Source organism: Oryctolagus cuniculus, chromosome 16 (genome assembly GCF_051225735.1).
Source record: "Oryctolagus cuniculus isolate XC-2025 breed Fujian yellow rabbit chromosome 16, ASM5122573v1, whole genome shotgun sequence".
NCBI lineage: Eukaryota > Metazoa > Chordata > Mammalia > Lagomorpha > Leporidae > Oryctolagus > Oryctolagus cuniculus.
Window position 1 is genome coordinate 61,999,021 of NC_142882.1, and position 22,203 is coordinate 62,021,223.

Consider the following 22,203-nt stretch of genomic DNA (forward strand, 5'->3'; position numbering starts at 1 on the left):
AAGTATTTTATCCCCTTTCCTCTTCATGAGCTCTTAAGTTCTATTTGAAAGTCAAAGTTACACAGAGAGAGAAGGAGAGGCAGAGAGAGGCCTTCTATCCGCTGGTCCATTCCCCAACTGGCTGCAAGAACCAGAGCTGTGCCCATCCGAAGCCAGGAGCCAGGAGCCAGGAGCCAAGAGACTCTTCCAGGTCTCCTATGAGGGTGCAGGGGCACAAGGACTTGGGCCATCTTCCACTGCTTTCACTGACCATAACGGAGAGCTGGATTGGAAGTGGAACAGCCAGGTCTTGAACCGGCGCCCACATGGCATGCCAGCACTGCAGGCGGCAGCCTTACCCGCCACGCCACAGCGCCGGCCCCAAGCTCTTAATTTTTTGACACAACTCTCAATCAACTGAAGGATTTCCTTGAGGAGGACTGCAGAAAAGAGTGTGCGATGCTATATTTTCTTCCCTCTTATATATGAGAAAATTGTTATGTGCCCTGGCACAGAAATGATATTTACAAGATTTTTGGATTATACTTTTTTCTTCAAAACTCTGAACATGTTGTTATAATTTTTTCTGGCATTTATGCTTATGAAGAGGAATGAAAACTTGAAATACATCTCTTTTAGATAACCTTTATTTTTTTTTTAGCCTATCTAAATATTTGAGGAGGCTTAATCTCTTTTTTTATTGTACCTCAAAGTTGATCTCTTTTTTATTAACACCACCTGCTCCTCCAGAAACCCTTGCTTCTGACTCTTGCTCCTACTCTAGATTCTGAACTGTGTCGGCCACTTCTGCCCATACGGTGCAGATGCCCGAGAGTCTTAGAATCTGCTCACAGTGGTCATCCCAACGGGTTCTGCCACTGGGTGTTGCCTCTGCCATCCTTCTCTGAAGCCTCCTCAATGGAGTGAGAGCAGCCCCAGTAATTCTGAATTCATGAATCACATGCAGAAACTTCAGTTGTTTGTTTTTCTTATCTTAATTGTCAATATTCTTTTTTCCATTTATCACCTTTTCCCCAAGAAGAGAATTTCTTCTTAGATCCCTCTGCAGAGCCTTCAATCTCTGATCATTCCACAGAACTCCCTGATATGCCCCTGTGAGAGTGTTCCTGAAATAAAATAATAAAGAATGATAATATATACATGGCCCCCAACTTAATGATGGTCAAACTTACAAGCTTTTGCCTTTTGATGGTGCTAAAACCATCATTCTATTTTTCATTTTCAGTACATGATTCAATAAATGGCATAAAATATTCAAGATTTTGTTATGAAATAGACTTTGTGTTAGATGATGTTGTCTATCCACCAGCTGGACATGTGTCGTGAGCACTTTAAGACAGGCTAAGCTAAGCCACGCCATTTGGTGGATTAGACATAGCAGCCACATTTCATCCCATGATATATTCCACATACACTGGGTTTATCAGTCCTGTAAACTGAGTAGCAACTGTCATTGGTTTTTACTCATCTGACCCAGGGGAAAAACCAAAAAAGACACAAATTCAAAATAAAGGTGAATGCTAAGAAGAAAGTCAGACCATACACTCACCCACAGACTTCCATCTTCAGGTTAATCTTCTGTGACCTCTAGATTTTACCCCAAGTTCCCAGAGCAGAGACAGAGCGGACTCTTGGAAAAGTAAGGCTTGAACTTATCAGAAAAATGTCCATCTTGATCGTCCTTTCAGAGATCTTTCATTTAATCACTTCCTAAATATGCACCTCACAAAGATATTAACTTACTACATCCCAATTTCCTTGTCATCAAAATATGCAAATAATACTGTACACGGGATAATTAAAGGTTAATAAAAGAGTGAGTGGGAGGGAGGAAGAGGAGACCCAGGGACTGACCCCAGCGACCAGAAGAAGCGGGGAGCTCCGGCCACGTCAGTCCTGATGATGATCAATGATTCAGACCAGTACGTGGCCTCCCTGGAACCGGCACCCTTCTATCATCCCTCAACAATTCACACCGGTAAAAAGGCAAATGAATTTTTGTCTCTAATAATGCTGGAATGTCAATTGTGGCCGAGAAAATTAGTTTAGTTTTAAAAGTCAATTACAAATAAATGTACCATGCAAATGTCACAAGGGACTGATCCTGAATTATGGCGGCTCCGAGAAACCAAGTGAACCAGAGAGCAATTCAGGCCTGCAGCCATACGTCATTGCGAGTGAGGCCAGTTCCAGCACCAAGGCCCACACCGTGTCCCCAGCACGGAGCTGGTTATTCCACTCCCTATTCCAACTTGCGTCCCTGCCTTGGGTCAGTCCCCAGGTTTCTAAGCAGCATAAAACATGCTCGCCATTGTGTGTGTTCCCTCACTGCTATGAAATCACACGCTTCCTGTCATGTCTGCCTGCAGGTTGTGCTGCTCTACGCCTCCACCTATGTCCTGGTGTCCCTCAGCATAGACAGGTACCACGCCATCGTCCACCCCATGAAGTTCCTGCAAGGAGGTGAGCTGGCTCCGCCAAGTGCTCTTCTGGGTCCTCCTTGATTGCGGGTAGGACTGTTTTCATGAAAAATCTCCTCTCGATCATCCTCTTCCTCCTCATTTTCTCCTCCTCCTCTTCCCCTTTGTCCTTCTCTGCCCCATGGGTCTGAGTGTCCAAAAGCAGGTAGAAGAGAAAGGTTTGGTACCTGGAAAAAAATGCAGATGATCCCAAGGATGACCCAGAGTCCCCGAGGAGAGGCTGGCTGGGCCCCCTTGCAGTCGTTCGTCTTGGTGCAATATACCCACTTAGCTCCTTTAGACTCATGTCGACACACATGAGTGCGCCGTGGCTCACTAGGCTAATCTTCCGCCTTGCGGCGCCAGCACACCGGATTCTAGTCCCGGTCGGGGCGCCGGATTCTGTCCCGGTTGCCCCTCTTCCAGGCCAGCTCTCTGCTGTGGCCAGGGAGTGCAGTGGAGGATGGCCCAAGTGCTTGGGCCCTGCACCCCATGGGAGACCAGGAGAAGCACCTGGCTCCTGCCTTCGGATCAGCGCGATGCGCCGGCCACAGCGCACCAGCCACAGCGACCATTGAGGGGTGAACCAACGGCAAAGGAAGACCTTTCTCTCTGTCTCTCTCTCTCACTGTCCACTCTGCCTGTCAAAAAGAAAAGAAATGAGCAGTCCCCCTCAACTTGTTCATTTTCCAGAAGCAAATATGGTGTCTTACTTTCCCCCAAACCACAGAAATCATCCAAAAGATATTTTTAATTGGTGATCATCCTGGAAAGAAGGGAAACCCTCCTTGATTCAGAACTGCTGAGGGTCCCTGAAAGAAAGCAGCATTCGGGTCAGAGAAACCACAGCTCGCAACAGCCCCGGTGAGGCTGCCATCGCGTGAGAGAAGTTATAAGAGCATTTTCTGAACAGACCACACGAATCCCCAGAGGCGGCGAGCAGCCAGGCAATGCTGGCCGGCCTGAAGCCCACCATGGGGGGACATCCCAGCAGGCCTCCCTGTCCATCGCAGGTGGGCAGTGGGGTTGGAAATCCCTGCTCCCCATGCTGGGCTTGAAATGACAAAGGGTCCTGGGGAGCAGCAATGCCCTGGCAGGACGGTGGTGCCCAGGTCCAGAACGGGCGCCCACTGCTCTGCCCGCAGGCAGACCCCACCCTTCACACCCCCTGAACAGGAGCAGGAGCCCAGCACTCAGCCCTCTGCAGTACCCTCCGCCTGTGACAACTGATGGACTGAAGACCTTAACAGGAAGTCTTTACTGCAAAGAGGAGGGGCCAAGAGATATTACAAAACGTCTGGCAAAGTCAACTCTGGGAAATTCATATCACATTTAAAATTCCATCCACGGGATTTACCCCGGAGAAAGCAACATTAATGGTCTGAGTAGATCTTTAGCATAAGCAAGCTTAGTCAGTGCCAGCAGAGGGCTTTAAGAAAGCAGGAAATTGGGGTAATTTTTGGACAATGATATAAGCTGGTAAAAATAACTGAAAGGAATTTTTGATTTTGACAGGCAGAGCAGACAGTGAGAGAGAGACAGAGAGAAAGGTCTTCCTTTGCCGTTGGTTCACCCTCCAATGGCCGCTCCAAGTGGGCGCACCACACCGATCCGAAGGCAGGAGTCAGGTGCTTCTCCTGGTCTCCCATGGGGTGCAGGGCCCAAGCACTTGGGCCATCCTCCACTGCACTCCCTGGCCATAGCAGAGAGCTGGCCTGGAAGAGGGGCAACCGGGACAGAATCCGGCGCCCCTATCAGGACTAGAAACTGGGGTGCCAGTGCCGCAGGCGGAGGATTAGCCTAGTGAGCTGCGGCGCCGGCCAGGAATATTTTCTAAAATTGGTTTTTAAAATGTTTTAAATTGGTTTCTTTCTCTCTCTCAGCCTCTCCTTCTCTTGTGTAACTGACTTTCCAATAAATAAATAAATCTTAAAAAAAAAGAAACATAAATCTGAGGATAAAAATTAGGAAAATATCAATTATGATGAAGAGGAAATATGTAGTGTTAGACATTAAAACATAATATAAAGCTGATAATTAGAATAGCATAATACCAGATCCATAAAGTACATAAAATTTCAATTCAGTTAGAAGAGAATGAGTTATTCAGTATATGATGTTGGAATAGCTGAATATTCATTATAAAAAATATTAGATCATCACATGTCTCAGCTAATTACACGATAAATTCTAGTTGTATTTTATAAAGTAACCATTTTAAACATAAAAGCACTAAAATAACATCCAGGTAAAACTTTTATTTGGTAATCATTATATTTGACGAGGGGAAAAACCTTTCTAGGAACATACCAAACCAGAAACAATAAGAGAAATAGAGATTTTTTACTACAGCAAATTTTTGAAATTATTTACACAAATAATAGAAGACACAAACAAAAAGGAAAAGAGTGAATAGCAAATACTTGTACAGAAGAGAGTTAATATTCTTCTTATAAAGAACTATACAAAGAAATAAGAACATTTCAGTTGAAAAATAGGCCAAGAACATGACCAAAATATTAAGAAGCAAAGAAACACAAATGAGTGGAAAATACATAGAAATGCTTATTTTGATGAGTAATTAAATTACCACAAGATTAAACATTGGGATAGGAAATTTTACCAACCAAGTGAAAAGACTGGAAGGAAGATTCCTCTCAGTGTTGGGAGAATATAGTGGAATGAAAATGTGGTAACCATAAATTGTAGACACTTTTGGAGGCAGTGTAACAATATTAGTCAAAAGCTAATAAATATGATGCTTGTAAGAATTCATACTAAGGAAATAAGCAGAGTTGTGCAGAGAGGTACATAGAAAGTATTTGTAAAGGAAAATATTTGGAAATGAAATACTTGTAGTAGACTATTGAGGAAATTGGAGCTGAGTGTAACCATGGGAAATGTTACTTATCATACTTTTCAAATCCCACGTCACACGCTGGTCCTCAAAAGAGCTCATTTTATGGAACTGCTCCAGGGAAGGTCTGGGAGGTGCTGATGTCACCCAGCTTCGAGCCTTCCTCACATTTTTTTATTCTAAGCTCAAAATAAAATTCTATTTGAAGAAAGGCTCTTGCTGCCAAATGTCACTTGTACAGATATAGCTTTTGATAATATGAAAAGATGATAATAACATCCTTTCTCAGTGGAGAAAAAGTAGGTTGCAAAGCAGCATTTATATTATAATCTCATTTAGATATTATATTATATGAAGGCATTATCAAAAATTAAACTATCATAGCCATATATTTTTCTTATTATCATTACTTTTATTTGTTAGTGCTTCTATAATCATGTGTAACTTACATGATTGTTTAAAGCATTGTGTGTTACATAGAAAGGGAGAAGCCTGAGACAGAGAACAGAACTGGACAAGAGCAGGAGGAAGAGGGTGTCTGACTTTCTGTGGATGAGAGACACAAAAGACAGTCCAGCGGGTGCTCAGGCTTGCGTTGCATCTGATCTGCTCCGGGCTGGAGCCCCAAGCTCAGATGGGCGCAGCTGCCTGGGAGGCCAGCATTGTTCCCTCTGCTGTGTGTTCGCAAGCTGCACACCTGGTCGAGTCAGAGCCTCACCTCGTGGGCCTTTCCCAGGATAACCCAGCCACTGGTGCAGCGATAACAGCTCCAAGCATGAGCCCTGCTGGGATTATGTTCTCAGTTACTGTGGCAGAGTTCAATCGTAAGCATCATTTTGTGTTCTATTTGATTATTTGCATCCCCACCCCTATTAAAAGACACTGCACTGTTTAGCCACCAAGTAGAATCTGAGTAAGACCCAAACATCACAGATTCTCCTGCAAGTCAAAGGCCTAAGGTCTATAGAACAAGATGACATTCAGATTCTGACCACTGAAGAACAACAGCACCCAGGAACAATTGACATCCTCCGTAGAATCCTACCAGCCTTCCCAACACTGCCATCAAAAAAATGCTTCCAGTCACATCGTCTGCTTAAAACCCCATCCCGTGTCTTCCCTGATCCAAACGCTCACTGCTCCCCATACCCAAAATTTTTCATTATTCCTTTGGGAATCAACTCCCCTACACTCTCTGTCTCTTCAAAACAGGTTTCTTCCACCTTCTGTCCCCCGAGATACTTGAGTTCCCTAAAATCTCTCAAGAGAATGCTTCTCAGCTTTGCTCTTGGGTTCCTCACAGCCTGGTGGTGGTGGCAACACGTTTCTGCCTCCAGGAACCACCTCCTGAATATTTCCCCTCTCCTATTGCACGTGCATGTCCTCTCTCCCTTTGGTGCTCATGTTATCAGCTTAGACTGGCTCCTACAATACCTCCTCTATGTCGCTACCCCGTATGGTCAAGGCCCTCATGCAGAGAAGATGTTGACACTGAATCTTGCCCTCTTGCCTGTCACACTGTCCCTATCCCAGGTGACTTGATGTCTACGTGGACAAACCAGCCAACATCATGACCTCTCGGATTCTTGATCTCCTTAAATCTAGGCAGAGGGGCTTCCCATGACAACTCAAAGAGCTTGCTGTGTGTTTCTCATGTGACCAATTACTCACTCACGCCAGAGGAATCTAAAAGGAGAGAGGGAGATGTAGAAGGGGACATTTAAGTTTGTGGAAAAATCCATATTATGAAAAAAATATGCATGAATTTCAAAATTTTTGTACTAAAATAAATTTTTTAAATTATTTTTTGACAGGCAGAGTTAGACAGTGAGAGAGAGAGATAGAGAGAAAGATCTTCCTTTTTCCGCTGGTTCACTCCCCAAGTGGCCGCTACGGCCGGCACCAATCTAAAGCCAGGAGCCAGGGCCTCCTCCTGGTCTCCCATGCGGGTGCAGGGCCCAAGCACTTGGACCATCCTCCATTGCCCTCCCTGGCCGCAGCAGAGAGCTGCACTGGAAGAGGAGCAACCAGGACAGAATCCGGTGCCCCAACCAGGACTAGAACTGGGGTGCCGGTGCCGCGGGTGGAGGATTAGCCTAGCGAGCGGTGACACCAGCCATAAATTTGTCTTTTAATTGAATTTTTCCATGAAGGAAGGCACTATTTGAAGTACCCCTGTGGAACTTCTGATAAGAAGCTTTTCTAGGTCTGGGGGAAAAGATTCTTCCCCAGAAATGTCTACCAACGAGTACGAGACTCCAGAGGAGGAGGCTGGAGGTTGCAGAGAGGAAGAGAAAGACACTGACTGCAGTAGTCGCTTTTGTCACTGTAGTTAAAGTAACCGAGTAAAGCTGACTCGCACAGGAGAACACTTAGTTTCACTCATGGTTTTTGGGGTCCACAGCGCAGGATGCGGTGGGCCCAATCGGTTCGGACATCTGGTGAGGCCGGAGACAGGTGACTGGCAGTGGCAGACCATGTTGTAGAGCATCGATCACATGGCAAACCAGAAAGCAGAGAGAGTGGCTGGGCCCTTCCAGGCTTTCACCACAACTCTCTCCTGAGAACTCCCTTCTGAGGTCACATCCCCCAGTGAACCAAGGACCTCGCACTGGTTGCCTACTAAAAACTACAGTTGGATCAAACGCTTCTCAATACCATAGTCACTGGATGACTGAATCAATGGATTAACGCCAGGGACAAACCAAATCAAATAGCAGTTGAAATTCTAACTCAAGACTTCAAATTGTCCAGTGGGCCAGTGACATCTCTTTTGTAAACATCCCAGTGTGTGCAATTCAGCAAGAACAGAGCCCCAGCTGTTCTCTCGAATCTTTCAGATGCACGATTCTGTGAGTCTCTAGTTTCTGCTAGAATGTAAGTCCAACCCCTTCAAACTTAGAGTCAAGAGGAGATGACTAGTATTTCTTGACGATTTCATTACTTTTGGCTCTTTTTTTTAAAGATTTTTTATTTATTTATTTGACAGGTAGAGTTACAGACAGTGTGAGAGAGAGACAGAAAGGTCTTCCCTCCATTGGTTCACTCCCCAAATGACCGCAACGGCTGGCGCTGTGCCGATCCAAAGCCAGGAGTCATGTGCTTCTTCCTGGTCTCCCATGCGGGTGCAGGGGCCCAAGCACCTGGGCCATCCTCCACTGCCCTCCTGGGCCACAGCAGAGAACTGGACTGGAAGAGGAGCAATCAGGAGTAGAACCCGGCACCTATATGGGATGCCAGCGCCACAGGCAGAGGATCAACCAAATGAGCCACAGCACCAGCCCCTCCTTTTGGCTCTTTGACTAAACCGGCATACTGGGCCCTGCCACCTAAAGATAGATGCCCACCATCAGGTTCAAAGGCTGGGAGTGAAGGTGGCTTCCTGTCTCCAAGGAGCATGGCCCAGGACCAGTCAGCCCAGCCAGCCAGGTGGAGGATTAAAATGATGAATGTTGACAACAGCTTAACAGAAAGCACGATGATTATTTTTTTAAAACATTCCTGTGGGACCAGCTTTGTTGCACAAAGCAAGTTAAGCCATTGCTTGCAATAGCAGCATCCCACATCAGAAGACCCTTTCAAATCCTATCTGCTCCACTTCTAATCCACCCCCTGCTAATGCAGTAGGGAAAGCAGTGGATGATGGCTCACGTGCTTGGGCCCCTGTCACCGACATGGGAGACCCAGATGGAGTTCCTAGCCTGGCCTGGCCCAGCTTTGGCTTTGGGGAGTGAACCAGCAGATGGAAGACTTCTCTCTGTCTCTCTCTCTGCTGTTCTGCCTGTCAAATAAATAAATAATTCTTTAAAAATATAGACTGTTAAGTGCATTTTTTTTCTCTGCTGTCCCATAGTGACCTGCTTCGGTGGCCAGAGTGGGTATTTTTAAATTCCATTTTAAAGGGGAAGAAGTGAGGCTGAGACTGAGTGGTTTGCTCAAGGTCAGAATGTTGCATCTGAAGCCAGTGTGCAGGATCATGGCTTCCAGGCAGCAGGACGTGAATACAACAAACCTTACTCTCTCGAACCAAGTCCAGACAAAAGAAGGCTCACTATCTTTGGCAAATAGCTCTCAAAGATTGCCTCAAAGATTTGTAGCACCGGGTACAATGAAAGGATGCTGGAGTGACAAAAGGCCACATCCCTGCCTTGTAACCAGAAACATGGGCTGCGTGTTGAAGGACACAACTTAGCATTCGCACAATATATTACGTAGCAAATGCAAGTGGCACAGGCTGAGCTGAGCTCCCTTATGCCACCCCACATTGCGAGTCAGACAGCTGAATAGGCGAAGGTAAAAGGAAGTAGAAATTGGGAAACACAAACCTCACGCCAGGCAGTAGCTATCAGCCGTACAGGCTTCTCTTATTCTTCACAAGAGCCAACATGTAGGCACCGTCATGCCTTCTGACTCAGAGCAAACAGGCGCTGGGAGACCCAGGGAGCTCCAGGGTGGTTCTCAGTGATCCTGTCCTGCATAGACGCCAAGTGTGCTCCCACAAGGTGCGTCCAGTTTCCCAGCTCTATTTCTCTTTCCTTTGAGCAGAAAAGCAAGCCAAGGTGCTTATCGGGATTGCTTGGAGCCTGTCTTTCCTGTTCTCCATCCCCACCCTGATCATATTTGGGAAAAGGACCCTCTCCAACGGCGAAGTACAGTGCTGGGCCCTATGGCCTGATGACTCTTACTGGACACCGTACATGACCATTGTGGCCTTCCTGGTGTATTTCATCCCTCTGACAATCATCAGGTAAGAGACCAGCAGGCCAGACTCACGTGGGGGCTTTCCGGGTTCACCAACTGGTGCTCTCCTCCCCTATAGGCCACTTGTTCGTGCTAGCATCCTTGGGGGACTAGCCAGGCCACCGGATTTTATCTAAAGCTATGATGGTTGGGGGCTGGGGGGTGCTGTGAGTCCAACCCCTTCAAAGCAGAGTCAGGAAGAGAACTAAAATGCCCTGAGTACATACTACAGGACAGGGACTGTGCTGAGGGATTAATAACTACCCCATTAACCACAGCAGAACCCTATGAAATAACTACTGTTCCCCCATCTGATAAGTGATGAAATTGAAGCTCAAAGAGGTTTGAAACTTGGGGTTGTCAGACTTCATACTCAGTTCTTTCTGTTGTATCAGGCACCCTTTCAAATACAGGCTATAACACTAGTTTCAGGGATGTGGTTTCTGCCTGGCAACCAGGAGTCAGAAGGAGTGGTGGGGCAGCGAGTGGACAGGCAGGCAAGGCCAGGAGAGGAGAAGCTGGCAATGACCCCCTTGTAGCAGCTGAGGGGAAGCTCATTTGTGAAGGGCCTCGGTGACCAAGCACAGGCTGTCCCCTATTCCCTGTGGCCAGGGGTGATCTGGAGATTGACGTTCTGCAGAAATAAGCCCAACAATCTGATCAAGGCAAGTCTCATTTGGTCACGTAGCAAGGCCACCATGAGACGGTGGCTCTGGGTGTGTGGATGGGATGGAGAACTATGGAACACCTGTTGAGGGTGTTCACGGGCTATGTTGATCCTGTCCCTCTTGAGTGATCCCATGTCTACCAAGGTATGTCACATAAGTCCTGAGCAAGCGACAAGTGGCTTTTAGGTTTTGGTAGGTACAGCATTGTGATAAAAATCCTAAATTTAAGATTGTACAGGGGCCAGCGCTGTGGCTCACTAGGCTAATCCTCCGCCTGCGGCACTGGCACCCTGGGTTCTAGTCCCGGTTGGGGCGCCGGATTCTGTCCCGGTTGTTCCTCTTCAAGTCCAGCTGTCTGCTGTGGCCCGGGAGTGCAGTGGAGGATGGCCCAAGTGCTTGGGCCCTGCACCCCATGGGAGACCAGGAGAAGCACCTGGCTCCTGCCTTCGGATCAGCTCGGTGCACCGGCCGCATCGCGCCATTAGGGGGTGAACCAACGGAAAAAGGAAGACCTTTCTCTCTGTCTCTCTCTCTCACTGTCCACTCTGCCTGTCAAATATGTCAAAAAAAAAAAAAAAGATTGTACAGGAGGAGTGAACATTTGGCTAGCAGTTAATTTGCCAGTTAGGGAGCCTGCATCTACATCAGAGTAGCGAGTTTCAATCCCCATCAACAACTCCTGATTCCAGCTTCCTGCCAATACGGACCCTGTGAGGCAGTGGTGACACTTCAGCGAGTGTGTTCCTGCCACCCGTGTGGGAGGCCTGCACTGAGCTCTTAGCTCCCAGCTTCGCCCTGACCTAGCCTTAGCCATTTGGGAAGTGAATCAGTGGATAAGAGCTCTCTCATGTTCTCTCTCTCCTCACTCCCCGCTGTGTGTGTGTGTGTGTGTGTGTGTGTGTGTGTGTGACTCTTTCAAATAAAATAGATGAATAAATCTTTTCAAAAATCTTTGCTAACATAAGAGGTTTTAAAAAACTCATTATTGTAATATGCATTTCTTTAATTAAGCTGATTGATCATTTTTCAAATGTTTTATGACATTATAGGAATCACCTTTTCTTGCTCATTCTTCATCTTTAGTCTCAGGAAATACTAAAGCCAGGAGAAAGGTCATCCATCATACTGTCCAACCCCTGAACTTATCACCAGAATAGACTTAGGACGAGAAGAAGCTAGATGCCTGCTCCCCTTCACAGGTGCAGCCGGGTAGGAACCGTGACCCCACCAGCCAGAGCTGCAGCCTGTCTGACTTTTCATGTTGTCCCATCATCTCTGCCAAATCACCAAATTAACATCTACATTGTATTTCAATAGAATAACCTTCGCCAAGTCAAATGCAGGAGGATGCTTGAAAGAGAGATGAAGTTTATTTAGAACCAATCTAATGTTTGTCCCAACAACATTGGAAAGTGCACGTGGGAGAGGAGAGAGGCTCAGTGGAAAGAAAGCATTCAGAAGGCAGCAGCTCACGCCATCGCGTGCCACCGAGGCATCGATTCCCGCAGCCCCACGCGTCTCAACGTCACTCTTGATTGATTGCCCATTCGTGCAAGAATGCGGCACCCGTGAAAGCCCTCCTCCAAGCAGGGCAGCTGCAGGAGCCTGCGAGCCACACAGCTCGGGGCGCTCTGTGTCTGGCCAGATCTGTTGCTCAGTCCTGTGCTGCCTGAAATTCCCCCACCAGGACTTGCGCTCACATCGGCCTGCAGCCTGACTTGTCCTTGAAAAGGCAAAGCATCATGTGTTTGCTGATGAAAGGGAACGATTTCAAAAGCAGGCTTCCCTCGGCTCTCACCAAACAGGCTTCCCAAGGCCTGCTGTTGCTCCTTGCTTCCAGCCGTGGTGGAGCTGTGAAAACCGTCCTGGCCCACTTCCGCTGGAGCTGCTCCAAAGTATTTCCTACCCGACAAGAAGCCCACTGCTCACCCAGCCTCCTTGCCTTTCTGGGGGCAGGGAGCCGGCTGCTGTCTCTGGCAGCCGGGGCACCCCCAACCTCTCAGCAGCAGCTTCTGTCCTGAACCAAGACCAGGCCCAGGTAGAATTTGGTGAGGATCTGGTTTTCCGAATAATCCCTGCTGTGGTTGTTATGATTCCATAGCTCTCAGAGCTAAGGGTCATGCCCTCCCCCACTCTCTCTCTCTCTCTCTCTCTCTGTGTGTGTGTGTGTGTGTCTTTCTTATCTCCTCTCTCCAAATATAATTCACACACACATGCTTATATCTCTCAGAGCTAAGATTCAAATTCTTTTCCTTTCTTTCTTCCTTCAAAAGGTGGAGCAACAGAGAAAGAAGGAAGAGAGAGAGAGACAGAGAGAGAGATTGATTTTCTATCCTCTGGTTCACTCCCCAGATGCCCACAACAGCTGGGAATGGGCCCGTCCAGTTAGGAGTCAGGAACTCCATCTGGGTCTCCCATGTAGGTAGCAGGGACCCAAGTACTTGTCCAATCATCCATTCCCTTGCTAGACGTGTTAGCAGGGAGCTGGATCAGAAGCAGAGGAGCAGGACTTGAACTGGCATTCCAGTAAGGGGTGCTGTTGTCCTAAGCAGCTGGTCATCCTGCAGTAACTCAATGCCCACCCCCTTTTTCCACCCTCTCTCCCTTCCTTTTTCATTCCCTCCCATACTGTAGCCCCCCCAGACTTGATCCTCTTGCTTATACCTCTTTTAGGTAAGCTTAAACTCTTAATTCCAAGTTTAAGTAGACAAAAGGAGCACCTCAAAGATATTTGCTCAGTTTGTTACCCACATCATAGTTGTCCATGCATGCTGCATACCTGGGTACCCTAAAACGTTCACAGAAATGTGGAATTAAAAGATAATGCTCATTTTCCATGATCATTTTGAAGACTCATATATCTACATATCTTTACCAAATCTATAAAGGGGGAAGAGGCAGCATTTCTTTGGTGTTTTTGTTTGAATTTCTTTCATTACATATGAGACGGAATATATTTTATACAATTTTAAAGCACTTATTCATATGGCTTTACCTATTTTTATTTGAATGTTTTCATTTTCTCTGATCTCTAACTTTAGAAGTATTCTTTATAAAATAACATTTTCCTGTTTTAATATGTTGTGAATATTTTCCTAGAATGACTTTTGTCTACTCATATTGAATATCTTTTCCATTAATAGCAATAAAATAGCAATAAACATAATTAAGAAAAGGAGAGCATGAGTAACTAAATTAGTGGTTTTTCTCCCACAAATGCCACATAATTTTACTTATTATAGCTTTATTTTTGTTTAATATCCACCGGATAGGATCACTCGTCTTTTTCAAAGACTCCCTGTCTATACCAGGCTGAATTGTAGCTGCCCCCTGCTTGCATCCAGCGCTCCAGCTGTGACAAACTGTGCTCTGCTCAACACCGTGTCTTTGTGTGCATCATTCCTCATAGCTGAACTCTCCCAAGGTCACTGTCCCTTGCTTCCGGCAAGCTTGTTCACAAATTTGTTCATTTCTCATCTACAATATCAACTCCACAATGGAGCTGTCCAGGCCAACCCCACACCACATGTGCATTCCATAACCTCAACTTGACTTTGCTCTTGTTGTCATGAAGAATCCATGGTAGTGTAGCTGTCTGCTTGTGTGGCTATATCTCATGAGTGCAAGGACTATTGTCTCTTAATTTCTAAATTCCAAACCTGGCACTCAATAGACACTTGGTGAACACTGGGTTGAATGAACAGTGCAGGCCTGACTGACAAACTGCACCAACAGATGTCACTCCCCCTACACACAGGCACACGCACACACACACACACACACATGCCTGTTTGGGGCATATGGTAGCTCCTCCATAAATATACTTGAAAGGAAAGTAGACAGGGAGGAAGGAAAGGAATCGGGGGACAGGCAGGGAGGGAGGGGAGAGGAAGGAAGGAGCTGCGCCGTCTGTGGCAAACTCTCATGAGGACTGTGTATGAATAAAGATGTAGCTGTTCCATCATCAACTAAATCAGGCTCTCAGGGACTGGAAACCATAGTGACTGACAGGCAAGGCAACATATTGCTTTTCTGGGTCAAAACAACTCCTGTGGTTTCAAAATTCACTTGATGTGACTGTGTAATTGTTGTAGGAGAGGTTATTAGCCCTGGTGTAATTGCTTTACTTTAGCTGTGCTTCTTTTCTTGCTACCTAATTGATTTCTCATCCTCCTATCATTTTTATCTCAATGAGATAAAGGTACAGGCAGGAAAAAAATCCATAGCCAACAATTTTGAAGGAATAAGTGGAAAAATGCACATTAGTCATAGAGCACTGATTTGTGATTTGTAAGAAAAATTCTATTGTGCTTGGGGAATGGGGATCAGACTGTGGGAAAAACCCCTGTTGGTTTGGTCCAACTCTGTGGAGTACAGGATCTTGGTGGGTAATGAGGGCCCAGCAGTGTGGCCATCTCTATCCATGGCATGAGATCCAAGGCCAAGGAGGATGACAGGGCCTGGATCAACAACTGCACCAGGAAAAGAAGGGTAACCCTTCGTATTATTAACCCAGAGGTGGCGAGAGGAATGCCTTTTCTTTTTTTCTTTTTTTTTTTTTTTTTTTTTTTTTTTTTTGACAGGCAGAGTGGACAGTGAGAGAGAGACAGAGAGAAAGGTCTTCCTTTTGCCGTTGGTTCACCCTCCAATGGCCGCCGCGGCTGGCGCACCGTGTTGATCTGAAGGCAGGAGCCAGGTGCTTCTCCTGGTCTCCCATGGGGTGCAGGGCCCAAGTACTTGGGCCATCCTCCACTGCCCTCCCTGGCCACAGCAGAGAGCTGGCCTGGAAGAGGGGCAACCGGGACAGAATCCGGCACCCCGACCGGGACTAGAACCCGGTGTGCCGGCGCCGCAAGGCAGAGGATTAGCCTATTGAGCCGCGGCACCAGCATGAGGAATGCCTTTTGAAAAAATGCTCACTAATTGGTTTGCTGTGTTATGGTAGAGGTTGGTGGTTGAACTTCCAACTTGCATTCCACCTCCATTCTAGGCTGCTCGTGAACTCACCCACAACTCTGCCCTGGTCGTGTGAACGAATCAGGAAGGGCTACGGGATCCCATCTGGCCAGTGGATTACAGGGAGTGTTTCTTCTCCTACTTCATATGTGACATCACAGAAAAAGAGCTTGTGTGAAACAAAAACCACAAATAATCTGTACCAAGACCACGTTAGCTGATGGAGAGCATGAGACAAAGAATCTAAAGTGATTCATGGAGGGACGGGCCCGAATCCCTCCTGATCACGCCCTCCATGGGTACCTGGGTGAGAGGTGGGGCGCGTGACTCTTGCTCTTATCTTGGGATTTCTGAGCCAAACGATGTGGGCTGCTTCTGCGTAAGGTCACTCTATTGCAGTCACTTCACTATGAGGGGGAATAAAATTCAAGGACGACTGAGTCATTCCACACTGCCCTGATTGTCAACATGTTCTGCCCAGTCTGGTGCAATAGCTTCCTTTCTATTTTCTACCTTTTGCGTCCCTGTTCCACATCATAGCCAGAGTTACATTTGGTGTGGAGAATTGCTAAGTACGCAAAAGACAATAAAATGAGTAATAAAAATCCTCCTCCCACTTGCTCTCTTGTCTTATTCCTTAGAACTGCCACTGCTAATAATTCCTTGTATACCCTGCCAATTCTGCCCAATCCCTATAATTTTATGTATTTTTTGCGCAAATGGAAGCAAATTATTCCTTATGAACAATGTCTGATCTTTTACAAAAGCGGCTATGAATCATTCCACTTTTCTGCTTGTAGTCCCTCAGTGGGTGTCCACTGTTTCAGGATAAAGTTCAAAACCATTTACCCAGCCCACAAGGCCATTTAAGAAGTAGTTACTGCCCCACTTTCTGTCTTCTTGGGCTGAGCAAGCTTCTTTACTCTCCGTGTTGTTCAAATGTATCACGCTCCTCCTGCCTCAGAGCCTTTGCACATGCTATCCCCTTGCCTCCATGATCATCTCTTAGGTATTGATAAAATATTTTAATTTTGATATGTTTTAATTAACCCAGTAATTATGCATAATTGTGGAGTATGCCATGGCATTTCAATCCATGCATGCAATGTAAACTGATCAGATCAAGGTAAACAAAATTCTCTCTGTGAACTCCTTGAGGAAACCTTTGTGTCCCTCAGATCTCAGCAAAAACTCTGGGAATGCTTACTTGAGCCCAGCACACACCAAGGCCCCTCTGATGTACCATGCGTGTTATCTTCACAACCCATTGCTCTTTTGCTATCATATCATACGTGTGTCCTCATTTTATTATTGTCTCTCTTCCCAAATAAATGTGAGTTCCATAGGGCTAGGACCTTGTAGCTTTGCCTAGCACAGTATACATAATGGTCCAGCCAGTGCCTGGGGTAAAGCAGGTGCCCAAATAAATATCCTGATGTTAACCGATGAAGGACAGAGCCACCGTGAGCCAGGATGTGTCCTTAAGGCCTCTGCCCAGAGAAGACAGAAAAGGGCCTTATCACGTCGTGCACCTGGTCTCCATCCACCCTCCCCACGCTTGGCAGAACACAGGGGCCTTTGGCCTCTAAGCAGGTCTGCAGGGCACAACTGGACATAATCTCAGAACCCCCGTGAGTCAGGAAAGCCAAACTGGCAGAAACAGAGCGCTAGGCCCCTGCTGGCTCTAAAGCTCTGTGGCTCCAAGACTCGTGAGCATCGGTTAAGTCCCCAGCTGTGCTGAACCCCGTGGGAGCCATGGAGGGAGTGTCGATGCTCTGAGTGGAACGCTGTCCACTGTGTCTTGTGGAGAGAGACGTGTTTGTTCTGCTTCCTGGACATTCCTCCCACATGACCCAGGACCAGGAAGAAGGGACCAGCCTCAGGCATGGCCTCCTGTGACAGCCCTGCAGGCCTCCCTCCGGCCGTGCAGGCTCTCCCACTCTCCCACATCATGAGCTGCCTCTGTGAGCAAATGAGGGAATCCAGAGCTTTGTCTGGCTGCACGTTCACAAAATCTGAAATAAACCAGTGAGTTTCAGGGGCCAGGCACTTTCTGCAATCCGGGTAACCCTTCAGTCTTCAAATTTCTAGGAATCGTACAGAAGAGCTAAACCTGGAGAGAGTGAAGATAGTGCTAACACACAGGAGAAGCTGCACCCAAGACAATGAGGATGACTTTTCTTCACTCTGCCTATGAGAATGGAATATTTCTATATGTTGATCATTAAGACGTGGTTGCCACAGATGGGCACAGTGTAACGAGTGCTACACCAGCACAAAGGCCACAAGGAAGGGGGAGCTAAGTATCACTGGGAGCAGGGGTAACTCAAAAAGATTTTGCAGCTAATGATGTGTGGAGAATGAACTGAAAAGAATGAAAATGCATTCCAGGGAGAAGCCGAGGTAGGCACAGAGCGGTGGAAAGGGCTGGAGCTGACGCTTGCAGAGAACCCCTGAGGTTGGGTGAGTTTGGTTGGCCTGCTCCTGTGGACCGAGCAGACCAACACAGGGGGAAGATGCACCCAGAGACAGTGGGGTTGAGGGAGCAGGAAGATTGAGAAAGAGGCAGGCAAGGCAAAGGAACCCAGTGGGAGTCTCGCCTGCTCCGCCAAGGGGACTGGATATTATCTTGCGGAAACGTGGCTTGAAGTCAGGGAAGGGGGAAGCCAGGTTCCCCTGATTTGGAGCAGGTGAGAAGCCAGTGATTTTCCATCATCTGCAGAAAATGATTTGAAGCATGCAAATGGCTCTCTGTCCCGAAGTTCCAGCTCCCAAGGGGCAAGGGATTTAAAGACAGCAGCAGAGTGGGGTGTTAAACAATTACGACAGTAATCAGGCAGGAGATTAACTGGGGTTCTTGCATTAGCAGCACATGTACCAAGTTTGCATTGTGAGAGATCAGCGCGGCCCCTGAGCAAGGATGACACAAAATTCAGGAAGTGTCCTGGAGTCTTGTGTTTGATGAATACAGAGTTTCAGCTGCAGGCAGACAGTGGTGATGGCTGCACAGTAATGTGAACACACTGAATGCTACAGAACTGGACAATTAAAAATGGCCAGAACAGCAACTTTTATGTATATTTTACCACTGCAAAAGAAATCATCAACATATGCTTCTACAATATAGCAAAATACGTGCTGCTGCCATTAAACAAGGTATCACAGTGAATTGAGAGATGGCAGAGTCCTGATTAATACTGAAGAGGAGAGAGGAAGAAGAAGGGGTGGGAAATTGTCAGTGTGAAGGAGCAATCCTCGAACTACCTGATGGATGAGATGCAGGACGTGAGAAAAGAGAGAGGCATCGTGGAGGTCTCTCTGAGGCAAGACCACTGCCCTGTAGGAAGTTGCCCGGTTGGGGCAATAAGTGTTAGAGGCACTGGAGTTAGTGGGTGTCTTCCTGGCTAACAGTTAAAACTAGTACTGGCTTCCCACTCGTCTGATTGGTCCTACGTAGAACAAGAGGGACTGACTTGGGACCAGATCCCCATTGCATAAGACCTTGGTTAACTTTTCCATTTTATTTACAGCTAATGTTCAATAAATCTTTGAATGGCTGATCAGTTGAATACTGGGGTTAGAACTGCCACACTCCAGGAGCATGTCATGCTGGTAGTTACCTTGCCTTGCATTTCATTTATCTGGGAAGCAAGGTGAATATTCAACTTCGGATGAAGAGTAGACTCACTAAGAACTTCGTTGCATAGTAAAGGCAGACATACTCCAGAAAAGCCCTGGACAGGTGTATGAAAAAGAAGAGAGATGTTCCAAAAGCGTCCTGAGCTCTGCCGGAGTAATCAGTAGGGTTTGCTGAGCAAGAACAGGAAAAGACAATAGGAACAGAGGAATTTAGCACAGTCATTAATTAAGTTATAGTCTAAAGATCATTAAAAGCAATTAGTGCTTTGTCAGCTACTGCCAACTGGAGCTGGGATTTTCCTTTCTTTTTTTTTTTTTTTTAACTCATGATCTCAACAAAGAAGACTGCACAGTCTTAAAATTAAGCAGCACTTTGTCCCAAAGTTTTTGATTGAGGTTTTTAATAAATTTGATAGGTCAAATAATATTTAAAAACAGTCCCGGGGGAGCCTTGTGATGCAGTGGATTAAGCTGCCACTTGGGACGCTCATGCTCCGTATTGGAGTACTGGTTTGAGCCTCAGCTGTTCTGCTTCCGATACTTAACTAATAAGTCCTGGGAGGCAGCAGATCATGGCCCAGCAATTGGGCCCCTGCCCCGCACGTGGGAGATCTGAATGGCGCCCTAGGCTCTGGGCTTCACCCTGTCCAGCCATGGCTGTTGTGGGCATTTGAGAGGTGAACCAGTAGACTGAAGAGCTCTGGCTCTCTCTCTGTCACTCTGCCTTTCAAATGGATAGGGGGAGCAGGGGGAGTCACTTTTTAAAAGGAGGATATAAATTTTTATATTTATCAAAAGAGACAGTATACAAAATTTACTAATGGTTGTGAGTCATCACCATTTTGATTTCCTGTTAGGCACAGCATACATTATGCAAGAGTGGATGTGACATACAGTAAAAAGTATGCAAAAAGACAGGAACGGAGGGGTGGACACCTGGCTTAGTGATTCAGACGCTAATGTCCCACATCAGAGTGCCCGCATTTGATGCCCAATTTTGATACCCGATTCTAGCTTCCTGCAAATGTGGACCCTTGGAAGTAGTAATGATGGCTCAAGTAATTGATTTTCTACCACCTGTGTGAAAGTTCTGGACTGAGTTCCTGGCTCCAGGCTTCGGCCCCCAGCCCAGGGCAGTTAGAAGCACTTTGGTTTTTTTGGTTTTTTTTTAACTTTTATTTAATAAATATAAATTTCCAAAGTACAGCTTTTAGATTACAATGGCTTCCCTCCCCCCATAACTTCCCTCCCACCCGCAACCCTCCCATCTCCTGCTCCCTCTCCCATTCCATTCACATCAAGATTCATTTTCAATTATCATTATATACAGAAGATCAATTTAGTATATATTAAGTAAAGATTTCAACAGTTTGCACCCACACAGAAACACAAAGTGTGAAGCACTGTTTGAGTACTAGTTATAGCATTAATTCACATTGTACAACACATTAAGGACAGAGATCCTACATGGGGAGTAAGTGCACAGTGACTCCTGTTGTTGACTTAACAATTGACACTCTTGTTTATGGCATCAGTAATCACCCTAGACTCTTGTCATGAGTTGTCAAGGCTATGGAAGCCTTTTGAGTTCGCTGACTTCGATCTTATTTAGACAAGGTTATAGTTAAAAGTGGAAGTTTTCTCCTCCCTTCAGAGAAAGGTATCTCCTTTGATGGCCCATTCTTTCCACTGGGATCTCACTCACAGAGATCTTTCATTTAGGTTTTGGGTTTTTTTTGCTTTTTCGTTTTGTTTTGGTTTGTTTTGTTTTTGCCAGAGTGTCTTGGCCTAAAATACTCTCATGGGCTCTCCAGCCAGATCCAAATGCCTTAAGGGATGATTCTGAGGCCAGAGTGCTGTTTAGGACATCTGCCATTCTATGAGTTTGCTGTGTGTCCCACTTCCCATGTTGGATGGTTCTTTCCTTTTTAATTCTATCAGTTAGTATTAGCAGACACTAGTCTTGTTTATGTGATCCCTTTGACATTTAATCCTATCATTATGATCAATTGTGAACTGAAATTGATCACTTTGACTAGTGAGATGGCATTGGTACATGCCACCTTGATGGGGTTGAATTGGAATTCCCTGGCACATTGTTAGAAGCATTTTGAAAGTGAACCAGTAGTTAGGAGCACTCTTTTTCTGCCTCTCAAATAAATAGTGATAAATTTTAAAGGGAGGAAGTGGGGGAGTAACTGCATATTTTAAGTCCATGAATTTTTAAGCACCGTGCTTGGCATGTTAAGTGTTATCACATTTGATACTCAAAAAATCTAGGAAGTTGGTATTACAAACTCATGTTACACTGTCTCAGCTGAGGTTCAGTGTATTGGTTATCTTTGGTTGTATAGCAAATTATCACAAGCCTAGTGACCCAAAACCATACATTCATTATCTCGGAGTTTCTGTGGGTCAGGAGTCTTGACATGGGTTAACTGTTTAGGCAAGAAAGCTCTCAAGGTGTTAGCCAGGGCTGAGGAGCCATCAGAGGCTTCATTAGCAAAGGACCTTTCTAAGCTCCCTCAGATTCTCAACCAAATTAATTTCTCTGGGGCTGCAGAGCCAGCAGTAGAGAGACTGGCGAGACAAGCAGTGCACTCTCTCATCACGTGTGCTGCCATGGCTTGGCGAGAGGCAAGCTGTGGGTCCCGCCCACACTTGAAAGGAGAGGATGGAGGCATGGATATTAGGGGCAGGGGTCACAGAGGTCCCTTAAAGACTGAGTCCAAGCCAAGCAACAGCAAACAGGAGAGGACACAAACCCAGGGCCTTCCGGCTCCGAACCCGGGCTTCAGTTCTAACCAGGATTATCCTTCCAAGCACCTGGTTTACCTGGTGGAGACTGTTGAACTTTGCCGGCCCTCTGCCTCCTCACGTAAGA

General features: G+C 46.3%; 1 protein-coding gene across 1 annotated transcript in view; it reads left to right on the forward strand.

Annotated features, from left to right (window-relative positions):
* Positions 1 to 22,203, forward strand: part of NPSR1 (neuropeptide S receptor 1) — a 166,896-nt gene that overhangs the window by 126,734 nt on the left and 17,959 nt on the right. The window contains 2 exon segments of the mRNA NM_001204444.1: positions 2,370 to 2,463; positions 9,862 to 10,063. Of these exon segments, the coding sequence (NP_001191373.1) occupies positions 2,370 to 2,463; positions 9,862 to 10,063 (296 nt within the window).